The sequence below is a fragment of the Sminthopsis crassicaudata genome, chromosome 1, assembly GCF_048593235.1.
Source record: "Sminthopsis crassicaudata isolate SCR6 chromosome 1, ASM4859323v1, whole genome shotgun sequence".
In the NCBI taxonomy this organism is placed as follows: domain Eukaryota; kingdom Metazoa; phylum Chordata; class Mammalia; order Dasyuromorphia; family Dasyuridae; genus Sminthopsis; species Sminthopsis crassicaudata.
The window spans coordinates 596,526,228-596,546,350 of NC_133617.1; the positions used below are offsets into that span (position 1 = coordinate 596,526,228).

At 34.6% G+C, this 20,123-nt stretch overlaps 1 protein-coding gene across 2 annotated transcripts in view; it reads left to right on the forward strand.

The window, feature by feature from the left end:
• The window catches only part of ELOVL7 (ELOVL fatty acid elongase 7), a 101,987-nt gene that overhangs the window by 56,183 nt on the left and 25,681 nt on the right, over nucleotides 1–20,123 (forward strand). For both annotated transcript variants that reach the window (XM_074282434.1, XM_074282435.1), the window contains exon 2: nucleotides 13,705–13,802. In XM_074282434.1, the coding sequence (XP_074138535.1) occupies nucleotides 13,739–13,802 (64 nt within the window). In that variant the 5' untranslated portion in view covers nucleotides 13,705–13,738. The remainder of the gene's footprint in view (nucleotides 1–13,704; nucleotides 13,803–20,123) is intronic.

The window sequence follows — 20,123 nt, forward strand, 5'->3', positions numbered from 1 at the left end:
TTTGTCCTCAGGGTGATAAAGATGGCTATCCCTATGTTTCTTATAATAATTTTTCATGTAATTAACAATGTGTTATCATGCCGATTGTCATGAAATCCAGTGGTAAGATAAAAGTCAAGATGGCCTGAGATATAGTAGATGATCTTGGTATTTCTAAATTAAGTTCTTTCTAAGATCTTAATTTGTCTCAATCAATGAATAAGGAGTAAATAAGAATTGAGACAAAAGATGGCCTATCATAAATTATAAATCTGGGAGGGGAAGACTTTTCTGAAGATGATAGAAGGAGAGAAGGAATAATTGATAGAACTAGGTCCTGTTGGAAGAGGTTAGAAATTAGATTAAGGACGCAAAAGGAAGAATTATCCACAAACTGGAGAAGAAAGAATTCTGAGGATTGGAAAGGAGACAATGATTGAATAATAATAATAACTAATACTTATTTATACCTCATTTAATTCTCAAGGTCTCTTTCAAGTAGCTGCTATTGCTATTTGCATTTAAAGGTTAAATTATCTGCCCAAGGGTATGTAGCTAGTAAATGTAAAAAATGAGATTTGAACATCAAATCCAATAATAAACCTACTAAATCATTTAAATCATGAATTTATTCTGAAGTAAATTTGAAAGAGATAATACCTACCCATTTGAAGATCTGTGTACTCAATGGAGTAGAATGAAGTCTTTCACAGAGTTTGGGCAGGTTTGGGGTGCGGCTTTGAGTAGAAAAGAGCCTGGGTAGGGGAATTTGATTGGAATTATACAGAAGATAAAATCTACTAGATACTACTAAAACTCAAGAATCAGCATGAATTTGTATGAGTGACTATTGACTCTGCTTTATTATTTTTCTCTAAAGTATGAATGTAAAAGTTGAGAAAGAGAGCAACAGAATTTTAAACAATTTTTGGAGAAGTAAAAGGGTGAATGGGATAAAAAAACAAAGAAACTAAAATGTCTTATTGATACTTTTTATCATGATCTGAGTTTTTTCCTTCTAACAAAGGAAAACCAGCCCTAAATAATTCAGTCAGTGATTATTTATGATAATTCTTGCAGTATTCTGTCCTAGTTACTCTTTCTCATATCTCATCTTTGTAGAGAGAAGAAGCTTTCATCATCTATTTTCCCAGACCATCAATGATTTTTTTTCCAGTTTAGAGTATGATTTCCTTTCAGTGTTCTGTTTTTTAAAATATTCTTCTAGTTTACACTATATATAATACATTTTATACAGTACATTATTTACATTACATTATATATATAATTATTTTTTGGGTTTTGCTTATTTCACTCTCCAGCAGTTTATATAAACTTTTCTCTATGTTTCTGTGGCTTTCTTATAACCTTATTTTTTTATTGCCCAATAATATTCCTTTGCATTATTATGTCACAGCTTGTTCAACCATTTCTCAATTGCTGGACACCCAATTTGTTCTATTTTTTAAAAAGAAAAGGTCTTTTGACTTTATTATTTGAATAGGCTTTAAAATAATAGGATCAATTAAAAATAAGGATCATTATAGATAAATCCAAATAACTACTTTCCTTCAAAGTAATCACCTTTCTTTGAAGGATACTTAACATTGGTGTTAGAGCTCTTTGTAATTGCCTTCAGAGCTAGTTTATAAGATAAAAATCTGCATCGTTATTTTATTATATCCATCATCAACTGTCATCACTAGATTCAATTCTGAATGACTTGAGACTTGTTTTTGAAAAGTGCATCCATTTTGAAAGGATGAAGATTAACCACCATTTACACATATTGAAAAGAATGTGATAAGGTGCAAATGATGAGATATGAGAATAAAGGGAAAGAGATCCCCTAACCGCAATGGAATCCCCCAGGCCGGTGGCAGGCTTTGTGAAAGAAAGAATTCACAAACTCCAATGAATATAGGCATGAGATTTGTGGCAGAAAATGGGATTTAATTACACTAAGAAGCCAGCTTTCTAGGAAGACAGACTTCTTAGTGGGTAAGGCAAAGGTGGGTTACACTGAGAAGAAAATATCTTCAACAGTGGGCAAGGTCCTGTTTAGGATGTCTGCAAAGATTCAGATTCAGAGTTGTCTTTTATTATCATCTGAGGCTTGGGGCTTCAATTCAATTGATTATTTAACTGGCAGTTTGAGCCACTCAATAAAGGACTATCAGGCCCAGATCTCCAATTGAATGAGACCATTTAACTGGGAGTTTCCCTCATAGACTGAAGGGTGTGCTTTTCCCACAGTTTGAGAGCTCCCGCAAAGGGGACAGTTTACATCAGAGTCCCCCCCCCAAAGGTTAAGGGGGACACAATTTACATCATATGCACCACAGGCATACATCTTTCAGAGGACTATTGTAAAAATATTTTAAGTGATTTTGTATTGCCATTCTTTTGTATTTTTGGTCCTGCTGAACTCACCATTTGGGACTAATCTTCTTGATGTATGACTTTATTCAAGTTATCCCTTTGCTCAAAAGTCTTTAATACTCCCTTACTAAGTCTCACCTTCTTAGAAGCCAAATATTTGTCACTCTACAGTGTGTTGCCCAACTAATTTTCAACCTTTATTTTTGAATCCTCCCTTTTTTCGCACATCTTACTTCTCATATCATAGGTAAGTTATTTCTCTTCTTGAAATTTAAAATGATCTGTAAACTATTAAAATCAGCAATACCAACCATCCCACAGGATTATTGTAGGATAAAGTGAAATGATGTATTGAAAATGCTTAAAATTTGTTTTTATTGATATTATCTCCTAATGTTTCTGGCCTTTATTTCCCGCATCTATGAATAATCCTTTGAAACAAATAATTTAAAAATAAAGGGGGAAAGGTGGTTCATGAAACTAACATTGATATATTAGTCTGATCGAGTCTGACATTATTTGAAATGTTCCATACCCATATAACTTTTACAAAGATGGGAGGGAGGTGCATTATTATTTCTTTATAATAGGGTCCAGTTTGCTTATTATAATTGGACATCATTCAGGGATTTTTTTTTCATTTCAAAAATTGTTTAATTGTTACAAAATACTACATAGGTAAATATTGTTGTTTATAGTATAGTCTTCCAGTGTCCAAACCAAAGAGACTGTTCTTTGTTCCTTGAACTCACCATGTACTTTCCTGTCTTTGTGCATTTGCATGTATTATTATTGATGAGATCTAGATTTAGGGAACCAAAATGAGATAGGGTTACTGGTGATCATGGAGTTAAATAATAAGGTCTAGTGACAGGTTTGGAGCTTAGGGAACCAAATGGAGAGGTTTGGCTCTGCTATACCCCTTTGGGATTTGGTGCAAGTGTAGACAGTTTTGGGGAACCCCCTTCTGGCAACACAGAGATTCTCTGTAATGGAATTTACAGACCTGTTAAGGCTAGACTGATAAAAGATGTTTATTATTAGCATTGGGAAGTCAGTCTTTACTATGCAATAATAGAAAGGCTGAATTTCTCAGTGGAAGAGTTCCAGCAGAGAAGTAAAATTTAGAGAAATCCCGGCAAAGAGATAAAACGTCTCTTTAGGGAAATAGATGAGGTAGATAAAGAGAGGGTAGCACTGGAAGAGAATATTATTCCAGTGGGCAGAGGTTTCCTTGGCATAGCATGGCATGACATGTTAGGACCTCTTCAAAGAAATGAGTTTTTAATTGCCATTTTTTATAAGGAAGTCTGGCTACATTCTAAGCCTGCTCCATGAGAGCTGGGCTAGTGGGTGGAATTCCAAGTTGGCTCTTTTTATCTACAAGTTGGATTTCACTTTGAGCTGGATTGAATGGAATTGAATGAGTCTCTTTAATTCAATAGGGGTGGTATCTCCAACTGGGAACTCAACCAGCCCCAAGCAGACAACAGAATGAAGCTGCTTGTCCTCCGGTGGGGTTCCCACAGTGGCAGCATTCAAGGAGAATTTGTCCTTCAAGGAGTTTTAGAGAGTTTCAGGGTTCCTTCTTCATTATCTCTATCTGAAATATCCTTTCCTTGTATTTTTTTGCCAGTCAAAATCTTATTTATCCTTTTAAACCTCAGCTCAAGTACCAACTCCTCCATGACACCTTCCATCATAGTACAAAAATCTTAAAGGTGGGAGAGGTGGGAGAAAAGATTATTTTTCTAATTCACAGGTTCTTAACCTGGGGCCCATAGATCCCTAAAGATTCTGTGGACAGAATAATAAGAAAGGCCTATTATTTTGGATGGTTAAAAAAAAAATAGTGTTTATTTCACTAGAACTTATTTCTTTTTTAATCCTCTGCATTTTATCTTATACATTTTAAAACATTCTTCTGAAAATAGGGCATTGGTTTTCACCAGACTGCCAAAGGGAATCATGACATCAAAAGGTTAAGAACTCCTGCCCTAAATAAAAGGAATCCCTTCATTCTTTAAATTTTCATAGTACTTTGCTTAACACATCTCACATTTTCAAGTTCTATTTGGTATCAAGTTTACTCATATCTTCTCAGACCAATTCTTGATTTTTTTCTGCACTTCAATTATTGCTGGGGCCTTCTTCCCCTGGAACATTCTACTATGCTTTCACCCTCAGATAATCTTCTGCAAGAACTATCTTGTCTTCATCCATTGGCAAGTTCTCCCTGAGGTCCCCAGAAGGATATACTTCCCTCCATTTATCCCCTGGCCCTGATTTTCTGACTTTAGTCTTCAAAATAATCTCCTTTTGTAATACTTTCCCCTTCCTTTTATGTGTATTCACCTACTAAAATGTAAGATCCTTGAGTGCAGTGATCATCTTTGTGCTTGTATTTATATCTTTAGTGGTTAGCATGGTGCCTGGAACATAAGTGCTTAATAAATCTTTCCTTACTTTCTTTCTCCCATCCTCAGCATTTTTATACATTACCAACACAATCCAACAGCAAGAGATACAAAGAGAAATTCCATTCAAAATAACGGTAGATAGTATAAAATATTTGGGAATATATCTACCAAAGGAGAGTCAGGAATTATATGAGCAAAATTACAAAACACTTGCCACAAAAATAAAGTCACATTTAAATAATTGGAAAGACATTGAGTGCTCTTGGATAGGCCGAGCGAATATAATTAAGATGACAATACTCCCTAAACTAATCTATTTATTTAGTGCTATACCAATCAGACTTCCAAGAAACTATTTAAATAACCTAGAAAAAATAACAACAGAATTCATATGGAACAACAAAAGGTCGAGAATTTCAAGGGAAGTAATGAAAAAAAAAAATGAAATGAAGGTGGTCTAGCTGTACCTGATCTAGAACTATATTATAAAGCAACAGTCACCAAAACCATTTGGTATTGGGTAAGAAATAGACTAGTTGATCAGTGGCATAGGTTAGGTTCACAGGGCAAGATAGTGAATAAAAATAGTAATCTAGTGTTTGACAAACCCAAAGATCCCAAATTTTGGGATAAGAATTCATTATTTGACAAAAACTGCTGGGAAAACTGGAAATTAGTATGGCAGAAACTAGGCATGGCCCCACATTTAACACCACATACTAAGATTAGATCAAAATGGGTCCAAGATTTAGGCATAAAGAACAAAATCATAAATAAATTGGAGGAACATGGGAGGGTTTACCTCTCAGACTTGTGGAGGAGGAAGGAGTTTGTGTCCAAGGGAGAACTAGAGACCATTATTGATCACAAAATAGAAAATTTTGATTACACCAAATTAAAAAGTTTCTGCACGAACAAAACTAATGCAAACAAGATTAGAAGGGAAGTAACAAATTGGGAAAACTCTTTTACAGTTAAAGGTTCTGATAAAGACCTCATCTCCAAAATATACAGAGAATTGACTTTAATTTATAAGAATTTATAAGCCATTCTCCAATTGATAAATGGTCAAAGGATATGAACAGACAATTTTCAGATGATGAAATTAAAACTATTTCCACTCATATGAAAGAGTGTTCCAAATCACTATTGATCAGAGAAATGCAAATTAAGACAACTCTGAGATATCATTACACACCTGTCAGACTGGCTAAGATGACAGGAACAAATAATGATGAATGTTGGAGGGGCTGTGGGAAAACTGGGACACTGATGCATTGTTGGTGGAGTTGTGAAAGAATCCAACCATTCTGGAGAGCAATCTGAAATTATGCCCAAAAAGTTATCAAAATGTGCATACCCTTTGACCCAGCCATACTACCTTTGGGCTTATATCCCAAGGAAATACTAAAGAAGGGAAAGGGACCTGTATGTGCCAAAATGTTTGTGGCAGCCCTTTTCATAGTGGCTAGAAGCTGGAAGATGAATGGATGTCCATCAATTGGAGAATGGTTGGGTAAACTATGGTATATGAATGTTATGGAATATTATTGTTCTGTAAGAAATGACCAACAGGAGCAATACAGAGAGGCTTGGAGAGACTTACATCAACTGATGCTGAGTGAAACGAGCAGAACTAGGGGATCATTATACACTTCAACAATGATACTGTACGAGGATGTATTCTGATGGAAGTGGATATCTTCAACATAGAGAAGAGCTAATCCAATTCCAATTGATCAATGATGGACAGAATCAGCTACATCCAGAAAAGGAACACTGGGAAATGAGTGTAAACTGTTATTTTTACCTTCTGAATCCAATTCTTCCTGTGCAACAAGAAATTCGGTTCTACACACATATATTCTATCTAGAATATACTATAATATATTTAACATGTATAAGACTGCCTGCCATCTGGGGGAGGGGGTTGGGGGAGGAAGGGAAAAAATCTGAATAGAAGTAAGTTCGAGGGATAATGTTGTAAAAAATTACCCATGCATATGTACTGTCAAAAAAAAAGTTATAATTATAAAATAAAATAAAAATTAAATTTAAAAAAAAATTTCTTTCTCCCTCCTTCCCTCCTGTCAAACTTAAAAAGAAATGGGGACCATTAAACCATACATAAAGGATCCCAGGAAGCTGAATATTAATTTAGTTTTAAAATATAATATTATCTCTGTCTTATTATATTTTTAAAATTTATCTGTTTAAAATTTTTCTAATTACATTTTAATCTGGTTTGGGCCGTATTTGGGAGTGTTGCAGACCATGGCCCATAGTGTATGTCCTTGTTACCTCTGCTCTGAAATCATTGTATTGTTCTTGGCTAAACATGTCCATTTCCTTCAATTGATAGACATATGACATGGACTCAAGGCCCATCACGTCCTGGTTGCCTTTCCTTGGTTTGCCCTCGACATATGAGTATTCTTTTGGTGTCTAGAACTGAAAACAATACTCTAAATAATGTCAAGTGTGGGCCCAATTCAGTGAGATTATGATCTCCCTCTTCCTGGAAGATATATCCCAATTAAACTAAGATTCTATTTACTTTTGTTACTGCTGCATCACACTACTGCTTCATTGCATTTGAAGTGTACCAGAGTTTTAGTTCTTCAGAACTACTTCTGTCTATCCATGTTTCTCACATGCTCCATTTTTTATGTTGATATATCCCTGTATTTCACACCAAAGCTCTAGGCTCTCAAGGTTGTTTTGGAGCCGACCCTGTGATTTATTGCGTTGGCCCTTCCAGATTTGTGTCATCTCTAAAAATAATGAAAATAATGGCTTACATCTATGGCTTCATCCAAGTCATTGATAAAAATGTCAAACAACACAGGACCAACCATAGATCCTTGGGATATTCTACTGGACACTTCCTGCCACATTGACACTAAACCTTTCACAACCACTTTTTAAGGTGTTCAGCCAACCAGTTTTAAATTCATCTGAATGCATCATTATTGCCTACTTCATTTTTTCTATAAAAATATTATGAGATGGTTTTTCCCTTTTGTTCTGATTTTTCTCTCCCAATCTAACTCATATGGAAATATATAAAAATGAATGTACATGTATGATCTAAAAAAATAAAATTTAAAAAAGATTAAAAAAGAATATCAAAAGCTTGTTACAATATTGGCAAACTACATCCAAAGCTTTCCCCCTTTTCTACTAATTTACTAATCATGTTAAAAATCATGAAATGAGGTTATTCTGGAATGACCTGTTCTTGATGAAGTCAAGCTGATTTTTGTTGTCACCCCGTTTCCTTTCTAAATGTTGACCAGTCATCTTTTTAATGATCTGTTCTAGAATTTCCCCAAGGACTTGAAGTTAGTTAGGTTTACTGGCCTATAATTTTCAGATTCTGTTCTCTTCCCTTTAAATAAAAAAAGCAAGACATTTGGCCATCTCCAATTTTGTAGTACCTTTCTTATTTTTCATGATCATTTAAATATCACTGACAGTGACTCAACAGTCCTATCTGCCATTTCTTTCAGGATATAAAGATATAGTTCATCTGAGCCAGGTTACTTGAATTTATCACAGGTAGCTACATGTTATCTTTGTATTAATCTAGAATATCAACTCCCTATTAGTCATTTTTGTTCTGTCATTCCCAATGTTAAGGCCACTGTCCTTGTAGAGAACATAGAAAAAAAATTCAGTAACCTCACCTTGTACCTGCTATCAGTAATTGTTTCATGGACCCTTAAGTGAAGACCCTATTCTTTCTTTGAACCTCCTTTTTTCCTCCAATAGGTTTAAAAAACACACACCTCTTCCCCCTTTTTTTTTTGTCCTTAGCTTTTCTGTTCAGCCTTATCTCATTCTGAGTTTTAGCCTTCCTGATATTATTTTTTACATCATGTGTTGTGTTCTTATATTTACATTTCTTTTTCTTGGCCTTGCTTCTATATATTCCTTAAAAAATATTTTTGAAAAAAAATTTTCATCCACTTACATATAAAGACAATTTTTAACATTTGTTTAAAAAAGGTTTTGTATTCCAGTTTTTTTCTTTCTCTCCCTCACCGTCTCCTGTCCTGAAATCATGTTTAGTTTTGCAAAACCTATTACCATTTTAATCTGCATTCCTTTTAAAAAATTTAAGTTGGCTACTCATTTTCCTTGGTCTTATTTGAATAAATCAATTTTTAAAATTGCAATTAAGTTTATAATTAAGCTTTTTTTATTATAGCTTTTTATGTACAAGATATATGCATGGATAATTTTTCAGCATTGAATAAAACCACTTTTCCCCTTATTAGACTTATTTCCCTTTGTGTCTTCAAGAAATTATTAGTTGCTAAACTTTTGGCACAGAGAGTTCCAGAAATGTCTGGATAATTGAACTATTGGTTTTTGTTTTAAATTCATGATCCATTTCCTCTTTTTGTTCAGGTGGCCTATGATATATTCATGATAAAAATCATTTGTTTCTCTCTCCTACCAATCAAATATTCTGTTCTACACTTTCCTCTAAATGTCTGGATTTCCTCACATGAGTTTATTTTCTTAATATATAGTGCTATGTAGCACTTCAACCCTTTTGTTCTTCAGTTGCTTCTCAACTGTGTCCAACTCTTCATGACCTCATGTATAATTTTCTTGGCACAAGAAAATACTTGGCACCCTTCAAATACTGAAATGGTTTGCCATTTCCTTCTCTAGCTCATTTTATAGATGAGGAAACCGAGGCAAATATGATTACGTGACTTGCCCAGGCTCATACAGATAGTAAGTGTTTGAGGCTAGATTTTCCTGACTCCAGGCCCTACATTCAATCCAATGTGCTACCTAGCTCCCCAATTATAACAAACACGTATAGTCAAACAAAACAAATCTCTGTGTTGTTCATACTTTTAAAAATGTCTCATTCTGCCTCTTTGAACAGCACATTTCATCATCATTTTTCTTGAATTGTGTAGGTCATTGCATTGATCAAAATTCTTGAGTCTTGTTTGTTTTTACAATATTGTTTTTGTATAAATTATTCTTCTGGTTTTTCTTCTTAACTCTGCATCAATGCATATAATTCAAACTAAATTATATTGGAATCATCCCTTTCATTATTTCTTATGACACAATAGTATTCTATTACATTCATATGTCATGATTTGTTTGGCTAGTCTTCATTTGACATCTACTCCAGTTTCTATTTGCTACGATAGAAAAGAAAGCTATAAATATTTTGAATATATGGGTTCCTTTACCCTTCTTTGATCTCTCTGGGATATAGGTTTAATGATATTGTTGTTGGATCAATGTGTTGGATTGTTGGATACAATTTAATAATTTCTGGGGCATAGTTCCAAATTGCTTTCCAGAATGGTTGGACCAGTTCACTGCCCCACTGGTGTATTCACACACATTGGCAATACTTTTTATCTTCCTTCTGGAAGTGTTATTTTTGCTACTATAGAAGGACAAGAAGTGGGTACTTGCCTTTAGTTCTGTTCAGTTTTTTGAGGTTTCTGTGTTATGTTTTAGATGTATACCCCTGGAAGACAATAGGCTTGCCATCCTTAAGAAGAGGATTACCAACTACTATTTCTTTTCTCTTCTTCTGCCTCTTATTGTAGCAGTTCTTAAAGTATGATTCAGAGAATCTTGAAGTCACTGAAACCCTCTCAGGGGGTCCAAAATTAGTTTCTATTTCTAATATGATAAATATCCATAAATGTAACCCATATAAACAAAAACTCTTTGGACACATCCTGAACAACTCTTAATAGTTTAAAGAACAAAAGTTTGAGAACCACCATCTTTTTGAATAAGGGAATGACTGTTTTGTAATTTATCATTTGACTTATCATTTAGTTTCTGAAGGGTTAAATGACTTGCCCAAAGATACATTGTCCTTTTTACTCATTCCAGTGACTGACTCCATTGGGGTGAACCTCATATGACAACTCTTTAGGTTGGGAATTGGTCTGTACAGCTAAATGGAATTGTTTCCTCTTATCTAATAACCCCTCTCATGATCTCATAGTCACGAAATCTCAGGATGCAATTGTATTTGGCAGAGATTTTTCATTCATTATCTCCCAATATTAGCTTAAAGGATTGTATATTCACAAGATCTATTAGTTAATGTAATTGAAAATGAGATTACATTTAGTGTAAATGAAATAACAGAAAAAGTAAAGAATAGATCAGATAACCACCCATTTACTAATTTAATTCAATTTAGTAGTAAATTAGCATTTACTAGGTGCAAAACATTGTGCTAGACACAGGGAAAATAAGTATAAAAATAAGAATGTTTATCCTTTAGAACTTTATCTTCAGTGGAGAAGATTTGATATTATACCAATAAATTGTTATGAAGTTTATTCAAAATAGTTTTAGAAGAGGAAAAGCACATTCAACTGTGAAATGAAGATAGATCAGGAAAGGCCTTGTGAAGGAATTGACACCTGAGAAATCTTGAAGAAAGCCATGGATCTTTTTTTTTGTGTGTGTGTACATATTCACATATATATATATATATATATGTGTACATGCATATATCTATAGCTATATCTATATCTGTCTATTTATTTATCTATCTACACACACACACACAAAAATACCTGTATATATGTTGTGTGTGTGTGTGTGTGTGTGTGTGTGTGTAAAGTGATATATAAATGCTAGTTGCTGTCTTTGTTATTCCAAGAAACAGAGGTGAGAGAGGAGTATATTATAGTTATGAAGGATCCACTGTGCATTGTCCTGCATATGGGAGATGGAATACTATACATGGGGGCAAGAAAATAAGCCAGTATTGTTTAGCATATGTGGGATGAAGTAATGTATAAAAAATGTTTGGAACATTACATTGCTGTCAGATTATCCTTGGTCTGAAATGACAAACAGCAGAGTTTATTTTATTCTACAAACAATAGAAAATCTTGGAAGATCTTGTAGGAGGGGAATGGAATTGATTAGATTTGTGCTTTAAGATTATTTTGGCATTTGTATTGGAGATAGATTGAACAAAGGAGACCATGGAAGCAAGAAACAGAATTAGGAGGCTATTGAAGGAATTTAGGTAAGAGACAATAATGACCTGATTTATGGTGTTGGTTAAAAAGTAAGGTGAGTAAAAAGTAATAAATGGGATGGGCAAGGATTTGTGATGATTGAAATGATGAGACCTAGAAAGCAGAATGAAAAGTTAGACTACATGTTAAGAATTTCTGCTTATTCTCAGAAGAGAATTTAAAAGGAATGAATTATCTTGTCTTTTTTTTTTTTTAAGACAACTCTTCAACCTTCCAAGCAGCTTTAAACCAGTCAATCATTGCTAAACTTTCTCATTCCCACCCTTATGCTATCCAACCACTCTGTACAAGAGGGAAAGAGCTTCAAGGTGGTTCCTTTCCTCTCTATATTTGGGTGCATAGAATCCCTAAGATACTGTGTTCTGTGCCTATTAAGTCTCTGCATGAACCTGACTAACTGGAAGTATGGTCATGCTCTGGATAGAAATAAGGATAATAGGGTGGAGGCACATTCAGAGAGAGAGAGATAGTGATTTCCATTTTAGTTATGTTGAGTTTGAGATATGGGTAAAGATGTCCAGTTGGCAGTTGCTGAGGAATGTAGGAGAAAGCTGAAATTTGCGTTTATGGATCTAGACATCATATGCATAAAATAATAACTGAACTCAGAGGAATTGGTGAGGTCACTGAGAGAGGTGTAAAGAAAAAGAAGAGGGTTAGATTAAACCCTGGAATATACCTATGCTTTAAGAGGAGGTTCATTGGATTGATCCATGAAAGGAATGTTCTGGGAGGAGAATCAGGAGAGAGCAATGTCCCAAAATCTGATGGAGGAGAGAGTATTCAGTAGGTGGAAGGTGCTCAATAGTGCAAAAATCAAAAAGGATCAAAAAGTATGAGAACTCAGAAAAGAGCATAGGATTTAGTTATTTCTATATCATTGGTAATCTTGGCAAGTACAGCTTTAGTCACCATGGGTGTGGAATTCAAATTGCAAGAGGTTGAGAAATGGGAAGTAAATTAAGTAGATGTTTCTTTCTTGGGAATTTGGCTGTGATGGGGAGAAAAGATACAGGATAACTTGAGAGGTGATCAAAAAGATCTTTTTTGAAGTGAAACATCTTCCACTTGTTTATGATGAATCTGAAATTTCAAATTTCAAAGCTATGTATTTAAAGATCTTTTTTATTTCTAGCTTAAGACTTTTCTTTCACAATCAAAGGCTAATAAAACATTTTGTTACTTTTAATTGAATGTCTATATGATACTATATAGGTAGGAGGGGCCTTGATTTTGAAATACTTCATTTGTATAACTAGGAGGCCATGACTTAAGTCATACTTGATTTACTGGATGGTGATACTGTTTTGAAGAAATTAAATTCTCTAACCCTCATCTCCCTTTTATGTCTTCTTTAGCTTCAGCAAGGAAATTCATATGTAACCCCTTCCCTACTCCCCCACTTCACCTACTATCAGAGACTTGCATAATTGTCTCTAACTTTTGAAGACTTATCTTCATAAATCTTTTTTTCCCTTGGATTTTACATCAGTGTAACTATGGTAGAGACAGGTTCAGTTGATATTGTCCTATGTAATTGTTGGGATGGGAGTTACTCTTGCTGTATTTCTTGAAATAATATTTCTTTTACAGTTTTTCCATTTGGTACATGAAATTGTAACCATCTTTACTGAAGTAAGCCATGTCTCTGAAATAATGGAAAACTTGACTCATCTGAAACTGCATTGGGTCCAATATAAATGTATTCTGCTAATGCATTAGCCTACAATTAAAGCTTATTGCTTTGCCAGTTGTCCCTATTAAATTTTTAGCATTTTTGAATATTGCATTCCATGAAGATTAGGCTTATTTGCATTTGTAAACCATAAGAGCTTTTTTCTTGCTTTCTTTTAATGAAGGATCCAGCCTGAGGTCCAATAACTTTTATGGGAAATGGTCTTCAGTGATCTTACATCGAGGACTGTGCACCTTTATGATGAATGGATCAAAGATGCTGGTAAGTTACTAAATTTCTTGTATGTCTCATAGAGATCTCCCGTTCTCTTTTTTAAATAGGATATTTAATACTATTTTGTTGCATCTAAATGAGTACTTTGTGGTCAAAGCTTTTTTTTCCCCCTCCAAGTTAAAAGAAATGATTAATTTTATTGCCAGGAAAGAAAGTGTATAGAATTGTATAATTTAAATGAAATATTCAAGCTCACAGAGGTTAAAATGATTTTTCCCAAGGTCACATAACTAGATGTCAGATCTGCCTCTCAGTCTAAAGCTTATATTTTAAGTTAGGGTTTAAAATATTTTCCCTTTTACCACCACTACATAAAGACTTAATAAGCTCAATAGATTATATATTGAAGATTCTTGTACCTCAAATGTAGAGGGGAAAAGAACCATCTTGAAGCCATTTACCTTATGATACAGAAGTTGAGGCAGCACAGAATGGGTATTGTAAGGTGGAGAGAAGTGGTCTACCAATGATTGGTCCAAAGCTGGTCTGAAATATCGAAGAATCGAGCATCAACTCAGAATCACGAGGGACCTGAGTTCAAATTTGACTTGAGAAACTTAACACTTACTGTGTCACTTTAGGCAAATGACTTTAACCCCAATTGCCTCAACAACAAAAATACAGAATTGTCTTTTTCATCTTTTCATCTTCTTTTTTTTCCCAAAAAATCATCTCTTCCTTTTAAATTCTCACCTTAGAGATGTTTAGGGTTTTTGTTTTGTTTTGCTTTGCTTTAATTAAAAAAAAATAGTTCAAGATTTACTCCTAAGGTTTTGGGTGGAATTGTACATAAATATGAAGAGGTTGGTGAACTTGGGAAAAAATATTACATCTTTATTTTCATTGATCTCTAACTAAAACTTAGCATTTCCTTCAATGATTTAAAAACATTCTGAAAGAAGTGGTTTAGAGGTTTCACCAGCTGCCAAAGGATCCCTATTTCTCTTTCTTTCTCTCTCTCTCTCTCTCTCTCTCTCTCTCTCTCTCTCTCTCTCTCTCTCTCTCTCTCTCTCTCTCTCTCTCACACACACACACACACACACACACACACACACACACACACGGTTAGAATACCTCTTTCCAAGTTTGTTTCCTCTATTTGGCCAAGAGCTTCTGTAGTCTAGGATCATTTTGGTCCTTCCTGTGTTTTTATTTGCTCACCTTTGAATAAATGTCAAAGAAGAATAAATTAGTTTAAGACTACAATAATCTGGGCTCAAGATTGAGGGCCTGGAATCTTGACTTTGACCCTAATTCTGGTACCCATAGCTCTTGGGAAATTTGCTGATGTTAATAATTTTTTGACCTGTGATGGCATGGACATCATGACTATTAACATCAGCAGGAAAATTCCATGGTCTAGGAACTACAAAAAACCAGAATTTGGCAGTAGATCAAAAACCTGCAAATCCCCCGCAGGTTCAATAACAATGCATATATTTCAAAGCAAAGCTAATTAAAAGTAACATTTGTCAAGGGCACCTTTGATGATCCCTACATATAAATTGCCTGATCTTAGTGTAATATAACAAGTGCCAAGTCATGTGTATCGGATTGTTCTGGGTACACTCTGGCCAGGTCTGTTACATTTTATTCCATCCTTTCCACCAGGGTTTTCCAGGATTGAGGAGTCTCCCTTTTCTTGTCATTGGCTGGAACTACTAATGATTGTGTTCTTCCAGTTTTAAAGTCTGACTTACTAGCATCCTAGTTTCATTTAATTATTTAACATTAGATTGGTAAGAATAAATACATCAATATTTTTTCCAGTGCTTAGTGGACATTATAACTCCATTATACCATCTCAGTCTTTGGGGGAGGGAGGAAAATTCAACTCACAATTTAGCTCAATCCCTACATGGCATTTTTCCTACCAAATTGAAGTTCAAAGCTCCACTAGGCTAAGACCCAGGACCCTTGCTCCTTAGGGTTTCCCTATGGGACTGGATGGACAGTGAGGTGGCATAGTGGATAAAGCACTGGCTCTAGTGTCAGGAAAACTTTTCCTGAATTCAAATTTGGCCTTAGGCACTGACTATCTGTGTGACTCTGGACAAATCACTTACTCCTGTTTGCCTCAGCTTCCTCATCTGTAAAATGAACTAGAGAAAGAAATGGCAGACCACTCCAGTATCTTTGCCAAGAAAACTCCATATGGAGTCGCAGAGAATTGGATATCTCTGAAAAATGATTGAAGAACAACTGGACTAGCTGCAATACTTTCATTTGGATTGCTAAATATCAGGATCCCAATGATTTGAGCTGCCAGGTTAGAGACTCATATTTTTATACCTAGAATTGAAAAGGATAACCAAAAAAAGACCAGAACTCCCATTCTATTTCTTGGGGCCATATAATTTAATTAGGTGAAGGAGAGAGATGGCTCTTAAATCCTCCCCTCTTATGTGTCTCCTGATGTGAGTGACAATGCAAATGCAGAAAAGATCCAGACTGCACTGAGTCAGGCATTTTTAAAGACATGGCATTTCTAATTGTATGGCCAGTGGGAAAAGGCTGCTCTGAACCACATGGTACACCATTTCAGAATGTCAGAATGAACCACATGCACCAATTCTCCTGTCTCCTGGAATCAGGCACCTGGTATTTTTTATGTGAGTGAAGCCATCTTAGATGATCTGTGCTTGGACCAAATGCTCATTACAAATGTAATTAATGAGCAAAAGGAAAGTATTATTCTACTAATCAAGGAGTCAGAGAGTAAGTAGCTAGGGAAATGAGAATTTTGTTAGTATTTTAAAAATCTATTCTTTGTATTCTTTAAGGATTAAGAAATTAGTATCCTGGTTCCATTTAACTACTTAACAATAGATTAGCCTTCTTTGAACTCATCCAAAGAGGCAGCATGGCATCAGGGATAGAAAAAATGAAATCAAAAGTTTGAGGATCTCCATTCAAATTTAACATATGACCTGTGGGATCCTGGGCAAATCCCTTAATCTGCCAGGGCTCTCAGAGAACTTTTTAGAACTATAAGAAGAGCAGGTATTGAGTTGTATTGGTAGAGGGAGTTTCCTCATTTGGAGTTTCCCCATATCAATGAAATCAACTTCTCTGATTCCAAAAATATGTTTAACATACTATATTAGATGGAGGATGTAGGAGACTAACACTTTAAAAAAATGCTTTTAAAGACTGAGAAAAAATTAATTGTCTCAACTTCTTTGTTTGTTGTTTCTTCCTTTTCTTTTGGAGGTAATCAGGGTTAAGTGACTTGTTGGGAAGCCTACTGACAGTGTAGTATTTGAACTCAGTTCTCTTGATTCCAGGGTCACTGTACCACCTACCTATTTGTTCCCTAGACTCTCAACTTCTTAACTTCACCTTGTGTGTTCATTGACTTGAATTGAGAAGAACTGGTTTTAGAGTCAAAAAACCTGATTTTTGAATATAATACCAGTCACTCAATCCTCCCCCCACCTTCAGCAGGTCACTTAACTATTTGGGTTTCAGTTTCTTCCTCAGTAAAATAAAGATGTTGGATTTGCTTATCCTTGAACATTACTTCCAGTTCTTGGTCTGAGAGTTTGTGATCTTACTGCCAGCCTATGAGTCCTTTCTTAAGAAAATAATACTTTTACCAATATGCATTCATGGAAAGCAGTTGTGGGATGGGAAAAAAAAGGGCTGGAAACAAGCCACATGTTTTCTCTGTCCCCACTGTGGATAAAATCATTATCCTATATTCAATCAAAACATCAAAAGAATCTGGAAATAAGAAAAATTTTTTATACAATGAACATGTTCCTTAATTAAAATGTCTGTTAAAAGGCAATACATACACACATTATATATGCGCACACATAGATATAGATATTAATATAAATGTCTCCCTCCAATTATGTTAAAACAATTTTTAAAAATCTGGGGTTTTTCCTGAAATCATCCTGATAAATCATTAATTCTGCTAAATAAGCTTGCTTTGAAAATGGCATGTGAAAAAAATTGACATCTTTTCCCAGAGGACAAGATTTCTATCATTTCCAAAGATTGGTGGGGGGGTGGGGGGGTGTGGACACTCTAGAATTTTATTTCTTGGTTCAACTTACTTTTCAAGAACAAAATGTATTTATTTTTTAAACACACACATGACAAGCAACATGGCATTGTTTCTGGAGTGCTGGAGTTGGAGTTAGAAAGCACTGGGTTCAAATCTTCTGACATTTACTAGTTTACTAGCTTTATGATGATAGTCATATCATGTGTGTCCTGGAAACTCTCTAGGACTATAAGTTCCAGATCTATACTATTTGAGGGGGTTTCCATATGGGAAAAAAATAATAAATAAAAAGGACCTTGGAGATCATATATTCCACTCCCCCATTTCACTGAGGAAACTGAGGCCCAGAAAAATTATAATTTATCCAAGGAAATCTTTACATTGGTGAAATTATAGCTTTGAAATACAGAAATCTTAGTCCACTTTAAATTAGACATATTTAAACTTTAAGCTGAAAGAAGTTTTGATCAAAGTAAAAGATGATATTTAAAATAAATAATTCATTTTTCTCTTCTCTTCATATGAATCAATAATCCTATGTCATCCTAAATCACTTATTTATGTGTTCTTTTTATGCTGACAGTCATGGAGGAAAAGTCCTAGATGATGTCTTTTAAAAGAAAAAAATAATGAATGAGATGCTTTCCCAAGTCAAGAAATGATATAGTAAAATTAAAGTACATTCTGCTTATTCAACCATTCCAGAGAGTAATTTGGAATTATGCCTAAAGGGCATAAAACTATGCATACCCTTTGATCTAGCAATACAACTATTATATATGTATCTCAAAGAGATTGGGGGTGGTGGTGAGAATCTATTAGTACAAAAATAGTTTTTTGTGTGGTGGCAAAGAATTGGATATTGAGAGGATGCCCATTATTGGGAAATGGCTGAATAAGTTGTGGTATATGATTGTAATAGAATATTATTGTGCTATAGATAAGTGTGGATAAGTATGAGAAATTGGGTTTCCACAGATATTGATAGAACAGGAAAAGAGGAGGGAGAGGTAAAATCTTGTTGGGGTGTATCCAATCACTTGTGAGTTGAGGAACTGGTTAGACAACTAAATTCTTAACAAATGGTGTTTTTAACCTAAATCAGCTATGATATGGTCAGTGACACCGTACAAGACTTTTTGAGGGGATTATAATCCAACCTAATTGCTATTCAGATGATGAATCTACGACCAATTGTATCCAACCTAGTTACTATTTGAATAGTAAATCTGACCAATTGTAACCAATCCTGACTGTAAATCTGACTAATCTAAACCTTGAAAGGAGGGGTAAAGAAATGAGTTACCAGTATAAAGTTTGCTACCTTAAGGTACTCATTGTGCCTCATCTATGAATATACCCACTTCTCATGAGAATCGCTGAATAAAGGATCTTCTCTCACTCTAAACTAAACTCAGTGATGGTTGTAACACTATTCCTGGACCAGCTTGCAACTGGGGAAGCAGTGGGCAGTGGCAGCTCCCTCTTGGTTTATTCCCCAGTCCTTCTGAGTTCCAGAGTTCTTTGATAACACAAGCATGCTGAGTTCACAAAATCCTGGAAAGACTTACATGAACTGATGCAAAATAAAATGAACAGAATCAGAAGAACATTGTCCACAGTTAAACCAATATTGTGGGATGGTTAACTGTGAATAACTAAATTAATCTCAGTAACATAATGCTCTGAGATTGTCAAGGGATTTAGGATGAAAGTGCTATCCATCGCCAGAGAAAGACCTGATAAAGTCTGAATGTATACTCATTTTCACTTTATTAAAAATAAAACTTGCCTGTGTTTTCTTTCATAGTGTGAACAATTTAGAAATAAACTTCACATTATTGCACATAAATAATCTATATCAAATTGCTTACTGTCTCTGGGAAGGAGAGAGGGTAAGAAGAGGGATAGAATTTGGGATTCGAAGTTCAAAAAAATGTTAAAACATTTTTACATGCACTTGGGAAAATATAAATATTATTAAAGGGAAGAAAACTGCATTCTGCCTTACAGGCAATTAGATTTGAGCTAGAAGGGACCATTAGAATCATCTAATTCAACCTCACTTTATAAATCAGGAAACTAATATATACTGGTGTTCTGGTTTCACACATGTTCTCTGGATTCCTTTTATTTATTTATTTATTTTTAAATTTTTTTTATTTTATTTTATAATTATAACATTTTTTGACAGTACATATGCATAGGTAATTTTTTACAACATTATCCTTTGTACTCCCTTCTGTTCCGAATTTTCTCCTCCTTCCCTCCACTCCCTCCCCTAGATGGCA